We start from the raw sequence: 22,781 nt of genomic DNA, 5'->3' as shown, positions 1-22,781 counted from the left end.
TACACGATAATACAGCACCACACAACATCACTATACAATATTTTATTTGCATTACATGTTAGTTACTGCATTTTAAATGTCTGTACGGTGATCAGTTCCCTTTATAATCCATCAAAATCAGTACAGTTGACAATATTACTGCATTCAGGAAAACACCATATAAAGAAAACAGTTATGAAATTGCAAACGTTATAAAAATATGATTGTATACACAATTTCAGGTATTGCATCAGTGCATATTTAGCAGCATAGATGATAGCCACAAGGCACATAGTGATATAGGTGAAAAACAGTAACTTGATTAAAATGACTCGTAGAACAACGTTTAAACAAGTCAAAATGACATTTTCAGTGGTTATGTCCCTTGAGAAATAACAATATATGCCATTTCCATTCGTATATGATTTACTAACTTTTTTTAACAGTACAAAATGTGTATTGGACCCATAGTGAATTACAAAAAACAAAATGTGGAAGTCAAGCGAGATGCCAAGCAGCTTTCTACCAGACCAGCTAATTGGTCTTCTACGGGTTGCAAAGGGATTAGAACAAGCTGCATTGTTCATAGAGCAGAAACATGGAATTTCATAATGAAAATAACAATGCAGCCGGTCTACAACTCTAAACTCTCAGTAGTGAGCAGAAACATTAAGTGATCTTGGTTAAACGTTTATCATATACATACATTTGCAGGTAATAAAATATACTGTTAGATGGTGGTTTTATACTTTATAATTAAATGTGCAGATACAAGAACACAAAGAACAATAAGTGCTTTAATTTTTCATTCATGCCAATATTCATAACAAACCCATTTGAAACTTGGCATATTGGAACAGCAGCTCATAAGCTGAGGTTTCAGTCCCGTTGATATCATTTATTGGCTGAATTGGTCACATGACCATCATACTCAAACTTCACGGCACTGGCAGACTTTGTTTCTGGAGTCACTGTTAACAAGAGAGACCTGAAAGATCCTGCATCTCCACGGCCTCCCCTCACTAAAGAGCTCGGTTGGATGCTGGGAGCTTGGCTTTTTGATAGCAGTGGCATCTTTGTGCCTTCAAACATCTGTCCGTTCATCCGCAAAGGCTTCTCGGGATGCTCTGCCGAGACTAGAGGCTGTTGGTCTTCCTCCTCTGAGATGGCAAACACTGGTACAGTGACGTGGTCATCCTCAACGCTTGATATTTGATCTTTGACCTGCAGCTGGCTGGCAAGGGCACCGCTGGTGTCTGAGAGCGTGTTTGGGGACGTAATTCCATTGGTTTGTGCTTTGGAGAACTCGGATGTGCCGGAGAGCAGGCCGAAGCAGGGAGCGTTGAACCGTGAGCGTCTGAGGTTGCTGGTGGAGTTGAGGCGTCGCTGGCGCTGGGCGGATTGAGTCAGGGGGTAAGAGGCGTTACTCGTGAAGGAGTCGGACTGGCAGCTGGTGGCAGGACTGTGAAGAGGAGCATCAGATAGGACCTTTCCTCTTCCAGAGTCTGTAGCAGTGCTTGGGAGTCCCTGAGTGTCACAGTTCAAAAAACAAACAAAACAACTCAGTTTTTTCACTACTGAATCAAAAAAAAAAAAAAAAACAGGAATGGGAATTCAATATTTAATTGATCAAAAGTGACAAATATTTTGTAAATGTCTAATTGAAATAAATATTCATTAAATAATCCCAAATTAAAAGAATTATGGTTTACAGTTCAGTTTAATATGTATTTCATATAAGAGTGGTGGCCAAAATGATTAGAACACCACCAGTATTTTCACCAGCTAAAAAATGGTTTTAAGTCAGTTATTTCTATCTTTTGTGTGTGTGTGTGCGCGCATGTTTATGTGGTTTATGAGGACACAAATTTGTATAATGACATGGGTATGACAGAGGTATTACAATATGAAGGTGGTTTATGAGGACACTGCCTATGTCCCCGTAATTCAAAAGGCTTAAAAATACTAAATGGTGTTTTTTTGAAAATCTAAAAATGCACAAAGTCTCCTGTGAGGGCTAAGTTTAGGTGTAGGGTTGGTGTAGGGCAATAACACACACAGTTTGTTCAGTATAAAAACCATTACGCCTATGGAGAGTCCCCATAAACCACAAAAACCAACATGTGTGTGTGTGTGTGTTAATTAAAGAGTCTTTAGGAAAACAATATGATGAAGTTATGATGAAGACCATGAAAATTATTAGGAGTACATTTATGTGTTCAAATGATAGGTTGTCAATCTTTTTTTTTTTTTTTTTTTTTTTACAGTTGCATAAAAAAAACATACAAAGCACATGGTCTTTAAATTTCTCACTAATGAACTTTAATTCATATTTTTGTGTGCTAAATGTGCTAAAAATGCCTTCTGCATCAATACTCACACTGTCCACCAGCTTGGTGAATGGGCTGGTAGAGTTCCAGCTGCACCATTTCTTATGGAGTTGAGGAAGAGGAGGAAGGAGATCCTGGAAGGTTCGGACACTCCATGCTCGTGGTCGTGTGCTGTTTGTCGATCCGGCCTGGCTGCTCGGTGTCACAGAAGCTTGGTCTGGAGTCGGCCAGTCGAAGGGACGGCTGGGTCCCGTGTCACTGTGTCTCAGAAAACGCTCTCGTTGCTATAAAAGACAGGACTAATTTAGGAGAAGTAGATCCTGTACAAAAAAATCCCTCTGTCCACCATTCCTGAACAGTGGAATGATCTTCCCACCCCCAACCAGAATGCTGGATTCCTGACAGTTTTCAAGTGACAGCTGAAAATCTTGTTTCTTTCGTCAACATAACTGCATCCTTGCAAAAAACAAACAAATAAACAACAACAACTTTGCTTTCTCTTTCTTTAATCCCTCCCTGTTTAGCTTGTTCTAATCTGAACAATGTCTGAAACTTTGTATTATAAACATTTCCTGTTTTTATTTGCCTCTTTATGATGAATTGTTGTTGTGGCATTCCTTGGATAAAAGTGTCTGCTAAATGAAAAAATCTAAATGTATATAAATGTTTTTTGCAAGGACGCATTCAATTGATGAAACATGACAATAAAGGTGCAAAATTTCAAATAAATGCTATTAATGGCTGTTGAAAATTCCATTTTGCCAACACAAATAAATGACTAAAACAAAAATCAATAAAATAGAACTTAAGTTGTAACAATATTACTGATTTTACTGTATTTTTATCAAATTGATATAACAAGAAAAAAAAAACAAACCAAAAATACACCAAAAAGGAAATCTCAAAACAAAAAAAGGGGGAAATTACAAATATTTGAGAAAACAGGAATCCATTAACATTGCACAACATAATCTATAATACCACTGTTATTAGCGTGATAATACAATTAATTAAGCAGGAAAGCGGCTTACAAAGTTCCCCACCGGACTCATTCAGAAACTAAATAATTTCAGCTTTATAAATGGCCAAAAATTGCTCAAAGGAGCTAGAAATGACATTTTATTATGAATAAACTTGCATCAGTGTAAAAGTAATAAATGTGAGAATTTGGCTTGGATTTCAAGCTTTCAGAGCAGTATGAACCTGCTGAAGTCAGAGGGACCAGCTGCTGCTTCAGGAGTTGCTTTAGTAAGATTGAAAAGAATTTCTCCTGCTCTGACCAGTTTCAGGCGCTGTGGCAGAGACAGGGGTCCACGACAGGCAAAGACCTCCAAATGTGTCAGTCAGCTGTTAATCGGACATGTGCAGCGTGTGGGTGAGTATCAGAAGGGCTTTTCTCATCAGTAGGAGTTTGACAGTCCTCACACATGATCTCCAACAGCTCTCCATGTCTAGACGAGTATTATGCCGGATTTAATCTTGAGCTGTTCTGGCAAGGTTTCATATTTTTAACCAAAACAATACAAAATTGTCCGGTTGTGGGGCAAAGGCAAAAACAAAAAAGGATGAAGAAACTGCAGTGCCAAACAGCTAGCAGGCACGCAGCCGGACACCAGAGATGCAGGTTTCTGATTCTTCACAAACCTCCTCGGATGGCACCGCTTGGCAGATTTTTCATGCCACATTTCAGAGCCAAAGCAGCATGGACCACACACTTGCACAGAAGCACACAGAGCTGAGCTGGGAAATTGGCTACAGGCGGATAGCATTCATTAGTCAGAGCTATTAGCGGGCCAGCTCCCCTCCGGCTGCCAGAGTCTCTACGTCCCAGCAGCCTCTAGTGAAGAGCTACTTCTCTGCCCCTCATCCAGAACATCACCACACACCATGAAGCTTGGCCTCCATCAGCGCACTACACTGCACCAGCCATTCAAGCTGAAAACAATTCAGTGTCATCAAGAACACTTCAAACTACAAAGCAAAAGTAAACAGAGTATCTCTTATAGTGCTATGAGAGCAATAAAAGAAGCACCATATTTATATAAATAATATAAATATATAAAAAGACAGCAGAGTGACCCTCAAAAGTATTTGAACACATTGCATTAGACAACAAACTATCAAACCAGGTGGCATCTGAAAAAAAAAAATAAAAATGCGCAGGACATTTATTCAAAACAAACTTCACTTTAAATCAGTTGTTTATTTTGTGATTTCAGTGGATGTATGAAATCAGTTTCCCTCACCGTTCCTAATGGAGAAACTTTGATAACCCTTTTTTGTTGCACATCAGGACAAAATCATATCATCACTGATTACTGTATTACATTTAAAAATAAATAAATAAATAAATAAAATGCATACATAAAATAAGAAATGTGAACAACATAGGAACTTACAAATGTAATAAAAAATATAAAAATAATGTTAAAAAAGGCTTTTTTAATATCTAATGTTTTATACCTTAAATTTCATGAAAGATTCTGCTTCAAAAGTGAGCTTGTTTTTTTCATTCAGATAAAAGCTACTGGGTTTAATATTTTGTGGCTTAATGAGAACAAATATTACACAAGTACATGCAAAAGTTTGATTCAAAAGATTTTCTCGTTAAGAATTTTTGTTCTTTTTTTATATATATAACCAAATCAGTATATTAAATTCCTGAAGGATCATGTGACACTGAAGACTGGAGTAATGACTTTGAAATTCAGCTTTGCCACAGGAATTAATTGCATTTTAAAATATATTAAAATAATTTTATTAATATTTCACAATATTATTGTTTTTAACCCCAAACATTTTGAATGGTAGTGTATATACAAAACATATTAAAGTTTCTCATCCATTTCTGGATGTAGCAATGTACTCACAGTATGTGGAGAGAAGGGCAGCTGGGCTGAGTTGGGTGCAGAGGCGATGACAAAAACCTCATCTGTGCCTAATTCTAATTCAGTCAGACCACTGGAGAACTGCTCTAGAGTGGTCTTCTCTGACACGTCACATGCTCCATTTACTGAAGACCCTTCAGAGCACAAAACAGAGAACATATGGAATGTCATATTTATAAAAATTACTTTAAATACTTCAGGTTAACATGCATTTGAAAAGGTTACTGCTGAACTTTCACAACATCATATTTTCCCACCTAAGTCACATCAGTCATCAACAAACACAGGTTTAAAGGCTGGATCCACATATTTAGGATCGGGCGTAATAGTTATTTATCATTATAGGACTAATGATACTGCAATAAAAAAAATCATTACACACTAAACAGAATATCAAACGTTCTGTCTGTGATTTTTTTCCTGATTTTTAAAATGCATAGTTTCTACAGAAAATGCAGCATTTGTGTCCCTATTTACTGAGAAACCTCACATAATTTTCACATTATTATTATTTCACATATAAATTTGCTTAAAAAAATCCAAGGCTCAAAATGCACCTTCTGTTGTTTCAGTAGAGACATCTAAAACAAATGGCTTTATATTGCCTCACGTAAATGGTTTACATTGAAACATGTTTCTTTTAAGATCAAAAAACTTCTTTTAACAATTAGATAATTTTAGAATTACTTCCATGTGGTTTGAACACAGGAGGAAATACATTTTTCTGCAATCTACACCATAATGGAGCTCTGGTAGTCTTGTTATACTGGTCTTGAAGTACAGTAATTTAGCCTTTGTCTGTTCCCAGAAAAGACTAATTCATCTCAATGTATAGGTTCAGAAAGGGGACAAATGAACTCCACAGCTTCACCAAAACAACCCAGTGACCCCAAAGCGCCCTTCAACTGACAACATCAATGAAGAAAACAATACATTTGGGGGAGAGAGAAGGGGAGGGAGAGAGAGAGAAAGCGAGATAGATTCGTGGATTGAGGGAGCGATGTAGAAGGGAAAACAGAATGAGGCAGTGGGACGATAAAGAGACACTAAGCACCTGTATGGGACAGACTGCGGTCGAGGGAACGGTTGTTGTTGTCGATCACTGTTCCCGGCTGCTGCTCCAAGTGATTGGGAGAAACCATCTGCAGTTCACTCACATCCGCCGCTGAATTTAGCACTCCTTCTGGAACCTACAACACAATACCTCACATTATTTCTACATGAGCGACCAAAATAATCACTCGCCAAAGCACCAAATGACAGCACAAAATCACTGTGCATTCACATTTTCTGTGAGAGATCAAGTCTGCTTATCTACACACACACACACACACACACATGCATGCATTTAAGTATATAATATGCAAGGAGCAATTTTTAGAATTTAAACAATAAAGCTTAAAATAATTTATACGCAATATTTTATATACAAAATACATTTTAATTATTGAAGTTTCATGCCCCATATGCATCATTTATGGATGGTACATTTAATCAATTCACTCATTGCCAAGTGTGGCGAAACATTTTGGACCCTGGATGCAGTACAAACTCCTCCTCATCTTTCATAAAGGTGGGGTCCATCTGAAAGAAGAACATATGATGACTGTTTACCTCTGAGCTGATGGAAGAGGAAGCATTGGCTCCTTTTGCGCATAGTTTCGGCCTGGGAAAACAACAAGGAACATCATCTTGTTGGCTTTTAATTACTGTTATTGGTTATTAGGTGATCCATTAAATAACTGTTTACTTCTCTCAGCTCAATATCTGCTATAAAATCTGCTAGGACACACACACTCAAATTAATTTCAGATTTGCTCAGAGTACACCGCTCCAGTATAATTTTGTAGGAGCGTGTTGAAAGGTGAACTGGATATTTTATATGATTCATGCTGTAAACTTGAATGTAATTGCATGACTTCTAGTAAGGTCATGTCATCAGTAAAGAAAACATAATTTCACTTGCTGATGAAATTAGTAACAGGAAAAAAACTAAACTGAAACGGCCCTCTGTAAACAGAAACAATGAAAGACATTGGGGAAAATAATTACTTCCGCTCAGTAATTCTAGGCTTCATAAATCAATTCTGTGAGTGTCAAAAGTGACACAGTTTATTCCCACTGGGACCAGCTAAGAATGAATCTTACATGATGGATTCTTTGAAACGTCATGCTTGTGTTTTAACAAACAATTGAAACATCTTTGTGGACAATGGCCTCTCGTTTTCTCTATTCTACCCTTTCTCTCGGCTTCTTATATTTCTTCCGCTTTCTCTTCTCTGTATTGTGTGACTGCACCTCGCTTTTGTGCATTTAGTTTAATGCAAGGTGCGGCAGCATCAACATGCTCAGGTATGAATAGTGTTTTAACATCAAAGTGTTTCCCAAAAAGGAGAAGAAAGACTTGATTTAAGCTGCCAACAATGGTGAAAAATACCTCCAGCTGAGTCAACACCAGCTCGTCTGACTTACGTTGTCACGGACATGGTACTGTGTATGCTACTAACTCTAAAGTGAATAACTGTGATACTGATAGCAGGTTATGGACTGTGAGCGAGGGTATGAAATGCTGACTACATGTCAGGATGACATTTATATTACAAATGTCACATTATTATATATAATTTCACAATGCACAGTAAAAAGAAATAATACACCACCATTCAAAAGTTTGGAGTGAGTAAGATTGTTTTTTTTTATGTTTTTGAAGAAAAACGTAAGCGCAAACAAGGCTGCATTTATTTGATCAAAAATACAGTGAAAACAGTAATATTGTAAAATAATTATTACAAATAATGGCAAAGCTGAATTTTCAGCATCATTACCTCAGTCCGTAGTGTCACATGATCCTTCAGAAATCATGCTGATTTGAAGCTTCAGAAACCATTTGACATTACAAATGTTGAAATCAGTTGCTTAATATTTTTATGGAAACTGATACATTTTATCAGAATTCTTTGAAAATTGGAAAGTTCAAGAGAACAGCATTTATTTGAAATAAAAATCTTTTGTAACATAAAATGTCTTTAAATGTCACTTTTGATCAATTTAATGCATACCTACTGAAGTAACAATATCTTATAAAAGTCCTACTGACCCCAAACTTTTCAACAGCAGTGTACAGTATATATATATATAATGCAGACATTAGATATTCACATCCATCACTGGTTCACCTAGCAACTCTTAAGTCAGATATGTTTGCATGGCCACTGCATGGGATTTTCTGGAATTCCAGATCAACTACAAATAAATCTCTCCAACTGTAGAAGAAACATCCTTACCTGAAAATCACACAGAGGATGCAAGCAAGGGCCACAGCAAATACAACTGTTCCACTTACAGCACCGAGCAGTGCACCAGTTCTGCTGTCCGAGGTCAAAAGCGATCTCTGGTGTTCACTTGTGGCTTCCAGAGTTTGATTCTGATAATGGAAAAGGAGAGCGAAACCACGGCCCCAGTGGGTAGTGGTTATCAACTCCATAATGACCTCCACCATGTCATCATCAGATCCAAACACTAACTGACTGCTAGAAGGCCGTCTAGAGCCGCAGAATCGGGAGGAGAAGGTGATGAGATCTGATATGTAGAGAACATCGTGGGGACAGGCATCAATCAAAGGTGGCTGGGTCTCAGGGCTCACAGCGTCACCCGTTTCTGTGGCCGCACGTGGGCTTGAAGAGATAAAGTCAATGGCTGCTATTGATGCCTGAGAGGAAACTGAATTTCTGTTTTCAACTGGAAGAGACGCTTGTGGAGCCGAGGGGGAATCGGAAAGCATTTTGGCAGAACTGGAAACTTTGGTCATCTCCATTTTGGTGGACTGTTCTTGGACCACCACTTGCTTGACGTCCTCTCGGTGTGTGGACTGGGGTTCTTTAGGACTTCCGAGGCTCTTCGATACCAGCATGCCACCATCGTTCGGTAACTCGTCCACATCGGCAGCCGATGTGGTGGGACTGTCGTGACTCTCAAAGACATCAAAATCAAACATCTCCATGATTAGGTGGTGACCAACAGGTACAAAGAACTGCCACACACAATGAGTTCCAGATGAATAGTTATATGGGAAGCCAGGGGACAGAATGAGTCCCTGCACATCCACAACATCCACCTTGGCTCCACAATCAAAGTAAACCTAAAGAACACAAGAAAAAAGCATCAGATGCATTTCCACTGTGACCGTCTGGAACTAAATTATGATTAAAACAGGACCATGAGACCTAGTTCATGGTTTTGCTGACACACAAAATGTTCCATGACAGAATATTTGTCTCCTATCCAAACTTAAAAGATCCCATAAAATTAAAATCATACATACTTCACATTTGGAGCAGGTTCTTGATTTGTCTTCCTCTTTCAACAAGAAATACAATCGTGTGTCTGTCAAGAACATTGAGGTGTCTCGGCAGACTTTCAAGGGGGTCTTAAGATAACTTAAAATGGTATAAACAAGATAAAACAAGATTTCAAATTAGCTGAATAACTAAATCTAACTAAAAATGTGTAATTGTATAGGTACCCCCCTCAACAACGCTTTGTCTTGACTCTCAGAGTCTTGGAAAACCTGGATATAAACCTGTATGAGGTACATTAATCTGAAAAACTTGATTACTAGACCTGGAAAAGTCTTGTAAATTAATAAACTGTTAAAACACCATGGGCATTTTTATAATGAACATACATTTAGTTATACCAATGTGTAAAACACTTTTAATTGGGTAAAAATTAAGTGTAGGAGCCCTGAAGAACATTCATCTCCTAAACCGTATGGAATCATATAATTCTTTTATGCATAATTATTGTAATTATTTTTTTAATTTACAGAAAGTATAAGTACTCCAAGATTGAAATACGTTTTGAAAACAAAATTAGGGCAAGGAGCCTATAGTAAAAAAAAAAAAAAAAAAAAAAAAGATACACACACACACACACACACACACACACACACACACACACACACACACACACACACACACACACACACACACACACACACACACACACACACACACACACACACACACACATTTCATACTAAGTATAGTTCAAAATATATTAATGTACTGACAACATATTTAAGATTTAGGCTACTAAAATAAAAATTATAATTACATTATTGCTCTTTTGTTGGTTTTGATTGCTTCTGCTGTCCTCATTTGTCGCTTTGGATAAAAGTGTCTGCTAAATGACTAAATGTAAATAATTAAACTTTATTTGGAGAACTACTTGTGCACAATGCACATTTCTTAATATTAAGCCTAAAATGTGTTTTAATGTCACTATAGATGAGGATTGTATGATCTTTGAATAATATTGGTCTTTAAAAGCAAGTTATTTAAAGTGTACCTAAAGTATACTTGCAATAATATAATCAAATATACTTCAGTATATCTTTAGCTGGACCTCAGCACTACTTCCGCACAATTAAAGTACATTAATCACACAATTAGTTGTTCCAATTTAGCTGACTTACACCAGTTTACTATACTAGAAGTACAATTGCAGGATATTTTTATTAAGTACATAAATATGTAAATTAATTTTTTATTATACTTGGCATGAAATAAATGTAGTAATGTAGTTAATATATTTATTTTTCATTAGGGAGGCCTTTAGATATTATTGCGGAAAACGGGGGGCCTTGTCCTCAAACTGTACAAAGCAATGACAGAATATAACAATCATCGTAAAAATACTATGCACATTAAATAGTAAAATCACTTTCATCTGGAGGTCATAGAGTTGCATGATGCCTATGTGAAAGGTAGGTTGACTTTATTGCAGCACATTTAAAGGGGTAATCGGATGCTCATTTTCCAAAAGTTGATATGATTCTTTAGGGCAGGGATAGGCAACTTCGGTCCTGGAGGGCCGGTGTCCTGCAGAGTTTAGCTCCAACCCTATTCAAACACACCTGAAGAAGCTAATCAATCTCTTCAAGATCACTAGAAAGTTACAGGCAGGTGTGTTTGATTAAGATTGGAGGAAACTCTTCTCAGACTCTACACTCTGCAGGACACCGGCCCTCCAGGACCGAAGTTGCCTATCCCTGCTTTAGGGTCTTAATGAAAATCTATAACATACTTTGGTTAAAATTTTTCAATTGTAGTGTAAAAAAACACCCTTTTTAACCTGTCAAAATCAGCTCTGTTTTTAGCAAGCCATTCTAGTCCGTGTTGCTTTAAATGCTAATGAGCTCTGCTGACCCCGCCCCTCTCTTCCGTGGAGTGACGAGCAGTAATGTTTACTTTAGCCGTGAAACTGGCTAACTAGCACGCTATTAGGAAAAGCGATTTGCAAAGATTCATAAAAAACCCTTATACTCACTTCTTCTATAGATGAAGCTGGATCACGAATGATTCGCGTGAACATAAGACGTATTTATGTAGATCGGAGATCGCCGCATTCCTTTCAAAGCTAAAGTAACGTTAATCCTCTGCATCTTCAGCAGCTCAGATGTCGGGAGTAAATGACAACTGCTATGTTCATTATTACATCCAACAACAAAACACCTCAATCAATTAATCTGGACATTCTTGTCTTCCCTGCACTGGAGTCAACACAATGGCAGACAGCTCTCTCAGCTCACTCAGAGCAGGTCTTGTCAATCAACTATCGTGGGAGCGGCTTGTGCAGAACTACGCCATTCTGATAGGAATCTCACAACAGCCTGATTTGAGAAAGGGGATTAAAAAAAAAAAAAAAAAAATCACTGGGTGGATTTTTATCATTATAGGATGGATGTGTACACACACTTCCAACACACATTTATGTTCAAACAACTTGTAAAGTGAATTTTGCATCCGATGACCCCTTTAAAAATAGCATGGTAGCAAAGGAAAGACAAAGATTACCAACGATGAACATTTCTGCACCACTGGAATGTAGATTAAGATAAAAAAGCTGAAAGAAAATTGCAATTCATGTAATAGCAGTGGAGACTGTTCAAGATAATTCTTCCCAGAACCCGCGCTCCGGGGGTTAGTGCTACGCTCCTAAAACATCTTAATAGGCTGTGGTAGTTCTAGCATCGAAAGTTCAAGAGGATGGCACGAGTTCAACAAACCAACGGGAAAATCTTTGGCGCTGCTCCGCTTCAATCGATGCAACATTAAACATAGGTAAACAATTTTGGCAGTCGTAGCTGGTCTGATGCTAGAAACCTATGTAAAGCATTGCCCTAATTTGATCGTTTCAGAGCAATAACAAAAGACAGCTGTGAAAGAAACCCACTGAGCAACAAAACTAAATGTTCTGTTCAGAAAATTAGCTTCGGTCTGCCTCTCCCAAACTGAACTATTCAACCCTTTCTCCTTCAACGGGTATCAAAGCTGGATATGCTGGCTGCTTTGCTAACCCCAGTGAGGTACTGCTTCAGACATGCTGTTCGTAATATCTCACAGGTGTGCAGGATGAGGGGACCTCGGTATAATTGGAGGCAGATGGAAATCGGGGCTAGACCACTCCAAACCAGACCTTGGCAGGGGCCTGTTTGTTTATTGGGCTTCCTGTTGGCACTGGTTCTGGACTGTGGGAGGGAATAAAAGAACGGCAAGACCTCAACAACGCCAGACAGGTAACAAGCCTAGCCCCAAGTGACGGCATTATGCGGGACAAAAAGTGAAATTAAAGTCAAGTTGAAATTGAGTCTGTTTACTTTCTAAAGACACATTCCAAGTCTTATTGTCACGATTTAGTCAACAAGAAATGCTTGATAATCTTTTATCAAAATGATAAAACACGCACTACCTCTGAAATTACTTTCAATGAAATCCTTTTCAACTGACATCGCCAGGGAAGGAAAATAAATAATGTTAGCCAACAATATGACCTAATTAGGCACAGCTGTAGATTTTAAAATCTTGCCTTAATGCAGCATTTTAATGTTGGTTAATATAATAAAAAGACAATATGATTTTATAATTCTGGTTCTTAATAAACTTTTTATTTGGTGGGTTCATTTTAAGCCCCAATGTGTTTCAATCCCATAGATATTGAAACACATATCTCAATATCCAAATTGTTGAATTCTATCCATTTTACCATTGGTCGAAAACCAAATGTGAGTAATAATAATAATAAAGGCTGTAATAATTATAATAAAAAAGGATATTAGAAGGATTTTAAAGATAATTAAGAAAGCATTGAGGGTGAATTTGGCCTTCAGAAACCACATTGTGTGATTCCCAGAAATTTGAGGGTGAAATAAACTTCAAACCTTATTATTTTCACCCTCACATCAATTGATTGCAAACACTTTCATATCTGGATTGATTCAGATATGTACAGTAACATCCACTTTTCACAATCTTATCCATTAAAATCAAGTCACTGCATATTTTTCACATTTAATATTTAGAAATCTTTGTTGCATGGCTGTATTATAGATATTGTCATTTCCTTTTAGATTTTGGTTGATAATGACTTCCGTGGGAAGTCGTGGCCTAATGGTTAGAGAGTCGGACTCGTAATCGAAAGGTTGCGGGTTCGAGTCCCCGGCCGGCAGGGATTGTAGGTGTGGGGAGTGAATGTCCAGCGCTCTCTCCACCCTCAATACCACGACTGAGGTGCCCTTGAGCAAGACACCGAACCTTGCTGCTCCCCGGGTGCCGCAGCATAAATGGCTGCCCACTGCTCTGGGTGTGTGTGTGTGTGTGTGTGTGTGTGCGCATTTGTTCACTACTCACTGCTGTGTGTATGCACTTGGATGGGTTAAACGCAGAGCACCAATTTCGAGTATGGGTCACCATACTTGACAATACGTCACGACTTTACTTTTTACTTTACTTATAATAAACCTTTCGTTTGGTATCTTCATCTTAAGGCCATATATGTATCATTTCCAGATATTTGGGGATTTCAGTGAGGCCCTATGAGTAAACTTAAATTGTACACATTTTCAGTGGTCAAAAACCAAATGTGGGTCAGCTGATACTTTTTTCTTTTAAAGAGGAATGACTGATCAAAAACAAATCAATGTTGAAACTAGAAATGTATCTTCTTTCCTTCTATCAAAACAACTGGATAGATCACACCTGCCCGAGTGCCATAAATATTATTTTTCCAAAGTTTGTGTCCCTGCAACTTATAAAATATTCAAGTTATCTCAATATGATTTTATAATTCTGGTTCTTAATAGACTTTTTATTTGGTGTGTTTATTTTAAGGCCCTATATGGTTCAATTTCAATGCAACTCCCAATTTTACCACAGGTTGAAAACCAAATGTGAGTAATACTTATTGTACTTAAAGAATAATGGTCATCCATGATGTATATATTATTATAACATTTTGCATTTCATCATTATTTATGTTTGTCTTTCTTCAGAAAAATATAAACAAAATCAAAAAAGATGCCACATAATCAGTCAGCTATGTATTTGTGCCCCAACCCACTTCAAAAAACCATTCTTGTTGGAGGACAAAGCGAGATTAGTGCTAAAGTCATCTTGAAATGGACAAGGCCACTGTAAATAATATCAGCTTTACAAGGTCAAAGCATGTTTCTTCTTCATACTGCCTTATTTCTTCTGCGTACACTCCTACCCTTGATTCTCACCCCATGTGTCTCTCCATTCAGGCCGTTTATCAAACTCAGCTAACAGAGATCTGTTGGTCGAAGCCTCATGTTGTCCAGAGTTTACCTCAGGTTTATGTGCTACTACACTAATAATTGCATGCCTGACATTTGATCCGGTCAAATGCCATTCACTGCTGAGATGTAAAATAAGCTGATTTCAGGTTAGCACAACAGGAAAGTTGAGCAATGCACATGAATATGAGAGACAGAGAGCAAGCTAAACTGGAACAAGAGGTTAAAAAGGTTCAAAACAAGCATGTAGGATTATTCCAAGCAGAAATAGGGGAAATGCAGTTGGTTAAGGTCCATTTTTCAATTAAATGTGCTAAAGAGGTTCCTGATTCAACCAAACCACCCATCTGCCCTCAGAAAACCATGTGGTGCAACGAGTCCAACATGATCAAGTATACTTCCAAAAGACAACAAAAAAGAAAACTTTGGCAGTGATTTGCGAGATTTTTGTAAGTACCGCCCTCTCTCTCCAAACAAATAGAATTGGGTCATTACCGTGGCTCCGCCATAATACAGGACTATCTGCTGGTTAGGGCAGTGTACCATGCATGGTAGACTTCACATGAATGGTGTCCAAAGTGCCACAGTGTGGAATAGGAAATGGGACATTCTTATAATGCCAAACATCCCAGCTCTGTTACATCATCGCCCCGCACTAGCATGGCGTAATTAGTAAAGTTGTCTTTTCTCCCACAGGGGACACTGGAAGGCTACGCTGTTTGGTTAGATAGCATTTTAATGAAACTAGGGTAATAAGTAGGAGGCATTTATATAAGGTCCCGCTGGTTATCGCGCCCCAGTTGTGCTACATCAAAAGAGAGCTGACGACCCCCTTCCTCCTCTGACAATCACTCAAACAATACACACTTAAATGACAGATCATTCAAAGTCATTCACTAGTCAGTGAGTATCATTTAAAAAATCCACGACTTTAAAGTCAACATCAAACTTCACAACTGACCAATTTACTTTCTTAATACACCGCTTTTGGGCTCATTTATATCTTTTAGAGAGAGAAAATTAAATAAAAAGACACAATATCACTTAATCTTTGTATTATATCAATTTGACCCGCAAACCGAAAAAATTGAGACCTGGGATAAGTTTTTTTGTGACAATTTCTCATTTAGGGTCATGAACATGCCTGTAAAGTTTTAAAATGTGTGTGTGTGTATTCAAAATGTTTATTATGATTGTGATGATCGTGGGTCAATCTAACCCACAAAAAAAAAAGAAAAAAAAGAATGTATTTTGTTAACTCAGCAATTACCCAGATACCCTCTGAGGGCAATGTACTCTGCATTGAAAGCGAAACATTTGAGCAGTTCAAGCATGATAACTTTGCCTGGAATCAAACTTATAATAGTGGCATTGCTAGATTGCAATTCTCTACTGCTTCAGCTTCATTAATGCACACAAACAAAAACATAAAAAAAAAAAGTTACAAGGTCATTTATAATATTAATATTTCTTTAAAAAGAAAAGTTTAAAAATAGTTTCCAGATTTTAAAGACATATGATCTCATGTTTGTTGTTATGTGTGAGAAGTATTAATGTTAAAGGTATACTGTTTTTACTGATTTATTTTTTTCAAAGTGTGATGTTTTTCATAGATAGTGAATTGTACTGAATCCACATACCCAAAATTTTAAGATAACAACGACTACGAGGGAAGTAGCCCTCCACAACCAAATTAAATCACATTCGAGTCCGAAACACCAGCTTTTTATTTAATAAAATAAAAGGTAATAAAAAGTATCCCTCAACATTTTTATTTCTGATTATAACAACCTGTTTCACTAAAAAAATACATCACATTGGAAATAAAAAAATAGAAAAAAAACAGAAGAAAAGTTAAACTCAAACTCAAGAAAAAGTGTAACCTCATCCTTTTACTTGCCACTTACTTTACTATCAATTGCAATTTTAAATAGCACAGCATGACTCGGTTAAGAGAATATGAAACACAAAGGTAACAATGGAAAGAGAATATGGCAAGGGACCAGTCCACAAGAAATGAGGGCGCCATAAACCCTGTGGGCAGATTATAGAAACACTATAAAGAGGCAGGCAGGTATAAAATGATACTACGTGTTATGAGCAGATCTTCACATGCAGCCAACACACACACATATCCGGAAAATTACAATACATGATAGCCATGGGGCTTTCCCTTATTTAATACATAGAGACACAGATGTCAATCTAATGTTACTGATCACAGTTTACTAATAAAAGCATAAGCAATATAAGCACAATGTATTCATGCAACTTTGTGCAAACATTTATTGTGATATTATACATTTCCTTCAAAATATTTTCATTTATTAGTAACCTTTTATTTTTCTGTTTGAATTACAGCATCTATTCCTTCTGTTGGTGCAACAGCAACTCTTGAACTGAAAAACAAGCCTCCTGCACTTTTAACATCAACAAACTGTAGCTGACTCACTGAATGAGTGAGAATAAAACAGTGCCAGATGAACTCACAGCTGTCGTAGGGAACAGCAGATTTAGCAGTAAGGACTGCAATGTGAAAAACACCACTGAAACTTCCTCTTGTATTTGATAGGTTACACACATCTGTTCACAAACTCTGTTCTTATTGTCATTTTTACAATAATTCATTCTCTGCTTGTCTCACCAACATTATCTGTACTTAAAGGCTTTGAACAGAAAAATGTGACTCATTATGAAATGTGAGAAGTCAAATAAGCTGTTAAACTGACAGTGTTTTCACAACAGAGCTTTCAGAGATAACATGAGCTGACAATATGACTACTGAAATCGTGCTAGCAGAGAGCCTAACCCCCTTTGCCACACACACTCAAATGCACAAACACCCCCGTGAGTCCCCCATAAACATGCTATGGGCCCCTGTAAGGGGGCTGGAAGAGGAGCACGGCTATTTATTGGTTGTGAAAAGTGAGACTGTTCCAGGCACTATCGAGCCCAGAGAGCCCGTGATGATGTGTTACAACCGGTTACATCAGTCATAGCTTGCCACTGGACACTGAGGCCAGCAGGACTGGAATATGACAATATTTCACAATAATATTTTGATGAAAAGAGCAGTGGTAGCTGCTGCACTTCACACAGAAACAGATTTTGTATGTACTAATTAATGTAAATGAAAGCAATGAATGAACACTAATAATCAATAAAAACTACTTACATTTAATTACATTTTAAAATGAAAAAGCATGAAATATTTTTAACCGTTTTAAATTTGAAAATGTAATTTAATTGATTTTTTATTTGTATTATTTATTCTAGGTTTTTTTCTGGAAGTGCAGTCTTATCAAGCGTAAACCCTGATTTAATGTTTGTTTGTGTTTTTATGCAGTTCACTTAAATGGTTTTGGTATTTAGTTTTCCAGATTTTCCAGAGCAATACTTATAATAGTTGTTCACAACTAGACCATAGCTGGAGTACTTCCACTATATTTCTTGTGGTTAGTCTCCACAAATCATTCAAAACGGTAACTCTGAAATCTCCAAATTCACACAGAATGTACTCTGATGGCCAGGAAATGCACATTAGTGGTTTGCTCCCATTAAAACTGTTCCAAGTGGCTTTCTCCACTCTCATTCGGCTGGGTGAAAATGTCAGAATTGAGTGGGTGTGATACAACATTATTGGTGGGGTGAGGTTGAATAATTGAGAGAAATCACTCACAGAGCTGCAAGTGCTTTGCATAAATATGTGAACACAAACAGATGCATGCAAGCTGGAATTTTCTGACTTATGCAGTGCTAACCACATTAACTCATTAACTTAATTCATTGTTCAAAATATCGATGCCTACTAGAGAAAGGCCTGCATGAAAACTCTTTGTCATTGCTGAGAACAAACCCATGAAAAGCATCTAAACCTCTCTTACATAATATCATATAAGAAAGCTTTTTTTCTTCATCTGATTGTGAGGGCCATGCAGCAAACTTGATTTGCACAGTTCTGAAAATCAACTTAATGCTTTGCAACGATTTGTAAAAAGCGTTATACAAAATAAACTTGAACAAAGGGAGCATTTAGAGGGGCCAGATAACTGCAGAGCTGCTGAGGAGCACACACTCAGTAACTGAAGCTATGCACATCAACAATGCAACAAAGCCTTTGTTAGTGGCTCAGGATTCTCAGAATTATGGAGGATGAGAATTATGACTGAATCTGACAGGTCGTCACCTCAGAAATAGCCCTTGACCTTATGTGACACAGTCAAAATGATAAAGTTATCTACTACTATTACTATATAATTCTGAGATTTCTGATCAATTATAATTCTTTCATCATTTATTCACCCTAATGTCGAAACCTGTGAATTCACTTTTCTTCTGTGGAAAATACCAGATATTTTGGAGAATGCTGACTTTGTTGGCACTGACTTTCACTGTATGTAGAAAAAAATAAATTAGTTATTTTATTTTGTGCGCCACAGAAGAAATTACTGCATAAACTGCTTTTTATTTTTTTTTTCTTGAGAGAATGCACCTCATAATATGTCTCTCTCTGCATATCCTTGTATGGAATATCACTCTGCTTTACAAGAATCAATAACTCATATCCATGCCTGGGAAGGGAATAAGTATTGGTGAAAGGCAGCATGTGGAAATGACCACAGAGCAATGTGTTTAATTGCATGAGTGGAGCACGTTTTCCACAGGAATCTGGTAATCACCTCGAAAACACACTAAGCTTTTCCTTAACAACATATTTCCCAAACTCTCCTTTTCCTAGCATGTGAGAAGCTATATAAGCCATGTACAGCCTCTGTGATGAGAACTGATAGAATATGAAAGGTCCTGTCCTTCAGTTCTGATCTATGACTGTATATTTACACAGGTTTGAGAAACAACACTGAATATCTTTCTGTTTCATAAACTCACCAAAAAAAAAAAAAAAAAAAAAGAAACAAAATTGGTCTATTATGACAATGAGATGATGTAACAATATATAATGCAACTATGTACTATGCATGCAGACAGGTTCCCAAAATCACAACGTTTTCTCAGTAACATTTACAAAAATACTATTTTCTATTTCTAATGTATTTTCACATGGTGTAAGCAACCAGTAAAAAGTACTAAAACACTTTCTTTGTACCCTGAATGCACGTGAACAAATATCGTGAACTCTTGAGCTACGAATATCAAGGTTTTCTTAGGATTACCCCCCCTAAAAAAAATCTTCATAAAGTTTAAAACATGGCACATTAAAAAAATAAATAAATCATGAGGGTCTAAAGGGGTCTATCACCTGATTTATTTCTTGTCACCTAACGTTATATGTTGAGCACAAAACACTGAATAATATTTTGAAGTAAAACTGATTCTCTGAGTAGTAAAGAGTGGTCTAATCTACTTGTGTAAAAAGATACTTATATCAAGATTTCCCACAAGAACAGGTACACCATATACATTTTTGACATTAAGCTCTAGAAAGAAAAATACAATTAATAAAAAATATTTTGAAGAATTGAAAACACTAATAGATGTTTAATTAAAACATAAAAAACAGTTTATACCTCACCTTATTATTTTTTTATCCTTTATGCTAATTTGAATTCTCATTTCTAGTTATTTATCTGACCCCTCTCAGCAGAACCCAGACCACACAAGCTGCTCCACATTTCATCACAACTCCTTCCCCAAACCTCCGAATTAACTTCCCTTCAGACCAAGAGACGTGACATTTGAAAGGTGCTTCAACTACTACATGCTCCACATAGTCTACTATATACTGCATACTTTAATCCCTGCTGTAAACATTTTGACAAACCGCAGACAAACAAAAGAGAAAGTGGGCTACTGCCACACACTGTACTCACTTTTTGGGTGAAGCATCCAGTCACCCACAGAAGGCAGACTGTCAGGAACACCCCCGTGCTGCTCAGTCCGCGAAGCCCCATTTTAGTCACTTGAGCTCGGCTGCAGACGCACGCAGGACTCCTCTCCCTCTCTCCATTCACCTGAGGGAGCGCGGGGGCGCGCACGCAGCGGCAGCGGAGGTCTGGCGGTGCGCGTGCACACACGCGTGTGTGTGTGTGTGTGTGTGTGTGAGAGAGAATGGGAACACTTAATACCATTGCACAATGCTTTAGGGAGTGGAATTACCTTTAATCTACGTCCTAATATGGAAGAGATTTTGTTTTCATTTAGGCTACTTTATATATGTGTGGCCAACTCTGACAGAATGATGTTTTCCCCTTACTTCTCTCTCTAATAGGCTATAAAATGAAGTCTGTGGAGCCAGTTACACTTTACTTATTTAAATTTCTATCTATCCATCCATCCATCTATCATCTAAAAACAATCTAAATCTTAAAACGATGAGAAATTACAAAGATGAGACCAAAATTAAGGTTAAAGTTATATTTATTCAGTTTAAAGCAAAGAATTAAATCCATCTATAATTTTTCAAAACAGAAGAAAAATAATGAAGACAAGACATATGAATGTTCAAGTTATATTTATTCAGTTTTTCCCCTTGATGAACAAAAATAATAGATGTACCTTGATATGAAACTATAATGTCTTCATTTCATCTGAACAAAATACTTGATCACAGAAAAGAGTCCCATAGTTTTAACTGTACACTGGTTTCATTTGAACAGAAGGCGACGCTGTGCCAGACAGCAGCAATGAAGGACAGAGATGATGACTTGTGACCAAACACCGTGCAACATTCACAGAAATGGAGCAAACTATAAAGGCCTTTCCATGACCACATGAATTATTTACCATTTCAAGGAGCTGTTTGACTTCAAAAAGTATGATAATGACCCTTTTTACATGCACCAAGATAACGTTTGTACTCTGTCAGTGCTTGAGTGTCTGTAGTCCGTTAGACCCCTAAGGCAGATCTGTGAGGAAATCAATATAAATTCCTTGGAAAGTCATCTGATGAGCAGCAGAGAACTCATGCGGTGCATTTTCAGTCAGCAAGACATCTGGAAGATCACCCTGTCAAAGATGCCGATAGCATAAATCAACACTTCACTATAAAATTAAGTCTTTAATTATGAAACAGGCCACAGTGTGAATTTGTTCTGTTAACAGGTAGGTATTTGCCACTTTCACCTGTGCTGTCCATATACTTACAGATTCCTTTTCAGCTGTTAACTACATAAATGCCTGTCACTTTATTTTTTTATTAGCATGTCTTGCACTAGCAGTGAAAATTTCACACTCTCTCTATTAAAAAAAATAAAGTAATAGTTAGCGAGCAATATTTATTTGCCCTGGCTGTATAATCAAAAAGGACTATTTGCATCTACTTTTGAAAGTGAGAGGGGAAGGTGAGGCTTTAAACTTCCTCAATCGAACTGAATGAAAGGGACATAAGAAGAAATTGACTTTGATATACTCTACTGTTCAAAAGTTTGTGGCTTGTAAGATTTTCACGTTTTTCAAAGAAGTCTCTAATGCTCACCAAGGCTTTGTTTGTATTTGATAAAACTACAGTAAAACAGTGATATTGTCAAATATTATAACTTTGAACAAAAAAAGTTTAAAAGAAATAATATAAATGATAAATAGTATTTTTTGTAACAATGTAAATGTCTTTACTGTCACTTTTGATAATTTCTTAAAAAATATTTTTTTGGCTGTCCCCAAACTTTAACAGCAGTTAAAAAAACATGCGTAATTATGTCTCTCAAATGGATCCAGCATTCAAAAAACAAGCATCTTCACTTCCGCTTTCTCGCAGTTTCTTAAAACGTTCTATAATAACATCTTAATCTTTTAACATTCATTCACTGAGAAGAAAATTCTTGACAGAAAGTACTACTTTCAAATGGCAATGCATACTAATTCATTTGTACAAATAAATTATAAAATATGCACAAAAAAAAAAGAAACGGTAAATGAAAAAATCCACTCAAAAACATCCCAAAACCCACCCTTTTGTAGAAAAAGTTAAATATACCAATCTTTTGAAAGTTGGGTTAAAAAAAGATGTTATAAAAATAAAAGAAATGAAAATAT

The 22,781-nt window shown here is 37.0% G+C and overlaps 1 protein-coding gene across 1 annotated transcript; it reads right to left on the bottom strand.

The window, feature by feature from the left end:
- Positions 1–28: 28 nt before the first annotated feature.
- LOC306871577 (uncharacterized protein) lies at positions 29–20,757 on the bottom strand. Its single transcript, XM_079419628.1, has 7 exons — positions 20,621–20,757; positions 8,482–9,335; positions 6,812–6,863; positions 6,252–6,387; positions 5,180–5,331; positions 2,360–2,593; positions 29–1,506 (listed from the first exon to the last, which is right to left on the bottom strand). The coding sequence occupies exons 1-7, from the start codon at positions 20,699–20,701 to the stop codon at positions 874–876; spliced, it is 2,142 nt and encodes a 713-aa protein (XP_079275754.1). The 5' UTR covers positions 20,702–20,757; the 3' UTR covers positions 29–873.
- Positions 20,758–22,781: the final 2,024 nt, after the last annotated feature.

The sequence above is a fragment of the Barbus barbus genome (assembly GCF_936440315.1).
Source record: "Barbus barbus genome assembly, chromosome: 6".
In the NCBI taxonomy this organism is placed as follows: Eukaryota; Metazoa; Chordata; class Actinopteri; order Cypriniformes; family Cyprinidae; genus Barbus; species Barbus barbus.
The sequence above is the reverse complement of the archived record's forward strand: the minus strand, read 5'-3'. Positions and strand labels throughout refer to the sequence as shown.

Coding starts and splice junctions, on each gene's coding strand:
- LOC306871577 (XM_079419628.1), bottom strand. CDS start 20,701: ATGGGGCTTCGCGGACTGAGCAGCACGGGGGTGTTCCTGACAGTCTGC. Junction 9,336..20,620: donor CTGGATGCTTCACCCAAAAA/GTGAGTACAGTG, acceptor TGTGTTCTTTAG/GTTTACTTTGATTGTGGAGC. Junction 1,507..2,359: donor TCACCAAGCTGGTGGACAGT/GTGAGTATTGAT, acceptor TGTGACACTCAG/GGACTCCCAAGCACTGCTAC.